A 4,956-nucleotide genomic window follows, 5' to 3' on the forward strand; every position below is an offset into this window, starting at 1 on the left:
CCTACTTTTTAAATTTAGCATTCTAATATAAGCATTTTTTTTCCCTTGTATTTACAAATTCTTTGCAAACCTCACTTTTATTAGCTGCAGATCCCTCTATCCGGGACTTATACCCAAGTTCACTGAACCAGTCTCCTGTTCTTGGGCAGCTGGATGTTGTTCTGCTTTTATAAACAACACTGGACTGGACATCTTTGTGCCATGAGCCTCTCCCTAGCTCTGTTATTCCCAGGAGAGGAATTCCTAGTCACAGGGTCTGAATGTTTTGCAATCCAGAGTATAAAGGATCTGTCCTCTATCTTCTCACAGGGGAGGAGAATTCCACTCAAGGACTCAGCAAAACTTCAATAAGCACCCCGCTGGGCTCTTCCTGTGTGGGGCCCAAGTGGCGAAGCCCTAAGTCACATTCTGAGGTTGTTGATTCCATTTGGTCAGTGGGCTCAGAGCCAAAGGCAGACGTGGAGCCAACTATCAATTATCTATCCTCACAAGGACAGGAATAGCCTGCTGATATAAAAAGAAGCCAAGGAAAATGCCCCAATTTTGTTTTTGATGTTGGTTTCCCTTCCTCCCTGTGATGTCTCCTGGAGCCACTGATATGGGCTGGGCTCAGGGAGGCCATCTTTCTCCCCCTCCGGGGAACAAGTCAGCCACAAAGTGGTCAGGAGACGGGGGAGAAGAGGCCCGGGTGAAGGGCCCCCTCAGGAAGGAGACCGGCTGCACCTTTGAAGATCAGTGTCACCATCTCCTGTTTCTCTGATTGTCAAGTGACTCCTCTCCGTTGCTGAGCCTGGCTCTGGGCCCAGCGAGGAGCCCCGTGAGCGAGTCTGTGATCAGAGAGAGAGATGTCTATCTCCTTCCTGTTGAGCACCGACTTTCCTGTCGGATGAGTCAACCTGTGCCCGTGCGCCCACAGCATGAGGGTGGGCGCTCTCGCTGGTTGGGCGGGACGGACCAGAGGCTCAGGGAGAGTTGGGGGGAATGGGAATGTCGGGGACAGGAGTGTCACCAAGGGCCACTGAATGGTGGTGGCACGTGTCCTTCCTGCCGGCCTTGATTGGAAGGAGGCCCATTTTCCTTCCCACTAAAAGAAGACGTTGCTGTTTTGTTTTTTAGTCCTGGGGATTGAGCCCCGGGGGGTGCCCTATCACTGGGCCACATCCCCAGCTCTTTTTACTTTTTGTTTTGAGACAGGGTCCGGTTAAGTGGCCCGGACTGACCTGGAACCTGGGGGTCCTCCTGCCTCGGCCTCTTGAGTCATTGGGATCTTGGGCATGAGCCACCATGTCTTGATGTTTCCCTTTTCAAAAATAAATGGACTGGGGACTGCCGATGGATAGCCTGTGGGGCAGGACAAATTGAGGGGTTATCAGGGACTTGCTGGTGCTCCACCAGGACAACCCCGCCTGCCTCAGCCCCCTTTTGTACATCGGCCTAGCCATGGAGACCTCCCTTCTTGGGATGCTTGGGGAACTCAGCCGCTCTCTGGAGGCTGGCGGAATCTCTGGGATCTGAGACCAGCTGCTGATGGGTTGAATCATCATCATGCCTTGGAGCCGAGCCTGGGCGCCCCAGACCTCCAGGGCCACCAGCTGTTGGGTTCATCGCAGGGGACCGACACATCGGTGTGATGTGTCTTTGTGTGTTTGTGTGCAGGTTCAAGAAGACGTGGAAGTCACAGGCCCTGAAAGAGTGCAAGACGGGCGTGCACCCCCCGTATTCCCTGGGGCAGTCCAAGCCCACCATTGTGCTGGCTCCCCTCCTTTCCCCTCCCGTGTCCCCCAGCAGCCTCGGCTCGGACAACACCTCGAGCCACAGCCGACCGGATGCCAGGGACTCGCGGAGCCCTTACGACATCAGCAACAGAGACTACTTCTTCGCCAGATAGCTGTGTGGGTGGCCCCCGGCAGCAGGGCGACAGAGGTGCTGAATCGTGTGGGTGACGCAGCCCACGCTGGCTCTGGAAAGACGCTTCTCACTGCCATTCCAGCTCATCTCAGGGGCGTGGGGCATTTGGCTTCACGGTGACGGAAGAGCCTGCAGAAGGTTCTAGACTGGTGGAAATCAGCTTGCTGCACCTGTTCTGAAGGAGGAGGTGGTTGAACTTTCAAACCGCTCTTCCCAAATGCTCTGCTTCGGGGGGGTCTCAGCGACTCAGGACACTGTGAAGAGAACCGCGCCAAGACTCGATGGGCCCGAGGGTGTGGAGGAGCTGCCGGGCACCCCCACACCCGGACTCATCTCTGCCAGCCGAGCCCTCAGGCAGGGGCAGGGGCTTCCAGCGAGGCCTGCCGTGGCGGCTGGCTCCTGCCCCTGCCCCTGCCCAGGCACACCTGTCCCTCCGACTCTGGAAACCCAAGTGCCTTTGCCATTCTGTTTCCTGGACTGAGGATGGCTTTGTGCAAACCACTGAAGCTGGGGAGGGAGCTCTTTCCTGCCTTCCCCCCACACTTGAAAAGCAGCTGGTGTGTGAGTGTGAGTGTGTGTGTGTGCGGGGGGTGGTGAATAATGTCTCAGGGCCGATGGTTTAAGTGGAATTATAATTAGCTCCTCACGAGCGAGCGTTGTGCTCAATGTGAATGATAATCCTAGGCATTTGCTGACTACAGAAGCCACTGCGCCAACTTTGTCCCCCTGTGGGGATCTCAGGACTTGAGGACAGAAGCAGAGAGGAAGGAGGGGAGTCGGGACAGGGTCTTCAAGGCCCCCTGTTGTAGCTGAGGGGGACCCCAGCCTCTGGAAACCAGTTTCCTCTCCCCCCTGCCAGTGCAGGGAGCCAAGCCAGTTGACTTGGACTTGGTTGGTCGTGGTGCCGCCGGGACCTGAGTGGTCAGTGTAGACGATGTCCGTGTGAAAGGAAAAAGGAACCGGGCAAGAATGGGCTTTGTGTTTTCAAAAACCTGCTCTTTTCTCTGGAGATACTGGGAACCCCAGTCTTCTCTGGTTGTCGGTTTATAAATAACTTGGGGCGGGGCACAGTGATTCTGTTTAGCACCAAAGCAAGTCCACTCAAAAAAGGAGGAGAACTTTCCCTAATGGAGAAGAGATTCTGGTTTCATTCTGTATTTTGTTTTTGTCTTGCAAACCGTAAAAATAGTCTCTGCCTCTTCTCTGAATTGGGGAAAAAGTCACTTGTGACTGTCCCCCCACTCCCCCCGCCTCAGGTGGTTAGGAAGGGAAGGGTGTCCCCCTTCCTGTTGTCATGCCGCCCACGAGTACCCGGCAGGGTCCTAGAAAGTCCCCACTGAGACTCAGAAGGGAGGTGCATTTTTTTTTTTTTTTTTTTTTATAAAAATCCCTTACCTGGGTTTCTTCCTCTTTTTGTTTTGTTCCTTGAACTGGATTCGGCTCAGCTCCTGTGGAAGCAGCCGCTCGGTGTCCAGCCGCGACACCCGTAACCACCAGCTCACTTTCCTGTCGGGGCTTTGAGAGCTCAGTGATGTTAGTGTCACCCAGACAGGTGACCGCAGAGGACAGCGGTGATTAAAACGAGCTGTGGAGCCACAGACCCTGAATTTACCAGGCCACAAGACTTTTCTAGAAGTTCACCCTTTTAGAAAAACACCACCGCCGCCAGACACGTGGCGAAGGGTGGAAGCCCCCATGTGTTGGCCGTGTGCCGGGTTCCAGGCGCCACTGCCTGGAGCCCTGGTGGCTCTTCACATCCTGCCGCCTTAGGCGGGTGGTCGGCGGGGTTGACAAGAGTCAAGCAGGTGTTCATGGCTCTCCTTTCCCCCTCCTCTGTCGGGTTTCTGAATCACAAAAATGCTGTGAAAGGAAATGTTAGATGAGGATCTGCATGAGAGAGTGAGACTCTGCCCGCGGCTCTTTAACTCTCACTCAGTTCTGCCCGCAGCCAGGCAGGGCCGCTGCCGGGGGACGTGAGACCCAGAGAGTTCAACGTCTCTGAGAGCCAGGCAGCTTTGATCTCCAGATTGTTATTGCTTTCACTATTATCCTAACGGAACTGCCTTTTTTTGGGGGGTGGGGGCGTTATCACCGAGCGTTTCCCCCCTTTACTTGTTGTAAGCTAGTGTCAGTGGAGGAAAGCCTCTCTGGGCTCAGAGTCTGCTTTGTGGCCAGGCCTCTGCCTGAGGCTTTCTGTGTCTGAATGGCGCCTGGACACGCGTCTCTGTCCACAAGTCCCCGCAGCCCACGGGTTGCCTTGGATCCTCAACAGGGCCGACACTCACCTACGGCCTGCGCCCTCAGCCACACAGCCAGATGTTGAAGTGTGTGGACAGGGACCGTTGAAGGAGGAGGGATGCACGAGTTTAGAAGCCCATCTTGTGGGTGGGCCCAGTCGAAGACATGCTGGATCCAGGTCTGACCTAAAGTGATCATCAGTTCTTGTAGCATTAATGACATGTTTTTAAAAAACACTGGATGTGTGGTACAAGGTCTTTGGGGGGACTCCGCGGTTTGCTCTGATGGGGTCTCCCCCTGGCCGTTTGTTTGCCGGACCCTGAACTCACACTGGGCCTCCACCACTTCCCCGCTGTCTCGGGAGCCCACGGGAGCAAGGCGTGGGCTCCGTTGTGGGAACTGGTTTGGGAACCCTGCGGTCCTGAGTAGAGCCCAGCGGGGCAGCCTGGGGCTGGCCATGGCTTGTGAGTCTCTTGAAGATTGTTCTGGAATGTCTTGCCCAGCTGCTCCGGTGCTGTCTGGTCCCATTGCAGGTCCTTAACATTGACCCACTTGGGAAGGTGTCCCACCCCCAGCTCCAGATGGAGATGGTGAGAATCTGTGCTCATTGGAGAGACGGGGGCCACCAACGGTCCTTCCCCAAACAGCAACCTGCCATGGGATTGTGGCCAGAAGGCTCCAGCAGCTACCTCTGGCTTTGGGCCAGGCACTCCCAGGCGTCCCCTAAAGGTCCTTCCAGCCTCGGTCCCTAGTGTGGCTGGGCGCCAGCTCCAGGGAGTTCCCACGGCAACCTTAATGATCATTAAGGAA

The 4,956-nt window shown here is 55.5% G+C and overlaps 1 protein-coding gene across 2 annotated transcripts in view; it reads left to right on the forward strand.

Moving 5' to 3' along the window:
* The window catches only part of Il6r (interleukin 6 receptor), a 45,139-nt gene extending 40,673 nt beyond the window's left edge, over positions 1-4,466 (forward strand). Inside the window, exon 11 of one of the 2 annotated variants that reach the window (XM_076862044.1) lies at positions 1,657-4,466. In XM_076862044.1, coding sequence (XP_076718159.1) covers positions 1,657-2,028 — 372 coding nt within the window. In that variant the 3' untranslated portion in view covers positions 2,029-4,466. The remainder of the gene's footprint in view (positions 1-1,656) is intronic. The other variant, XM_076862045.1, reaches the window with a different exon arrangement.
* Positions 4,467-4,956: the final 490 nt, after the last annotated feature.

The sequence above is a fragment of the Callospermophilus lateralis genome, chromosome 7 (genome assembly GCF_048772815.1).
Source record: "Callospermophilus lateralis isolate mCalLat2 chromosome 7, mCalLat2.hap1, whole genome shotgun sequence".
Classification (NCBI taxonomy): Eukaryota; Metazoa; Chordata; class Mammalia; order Rodentia; family Sciuridae; genus Callospermophilus; species Callospermophilus lateralis.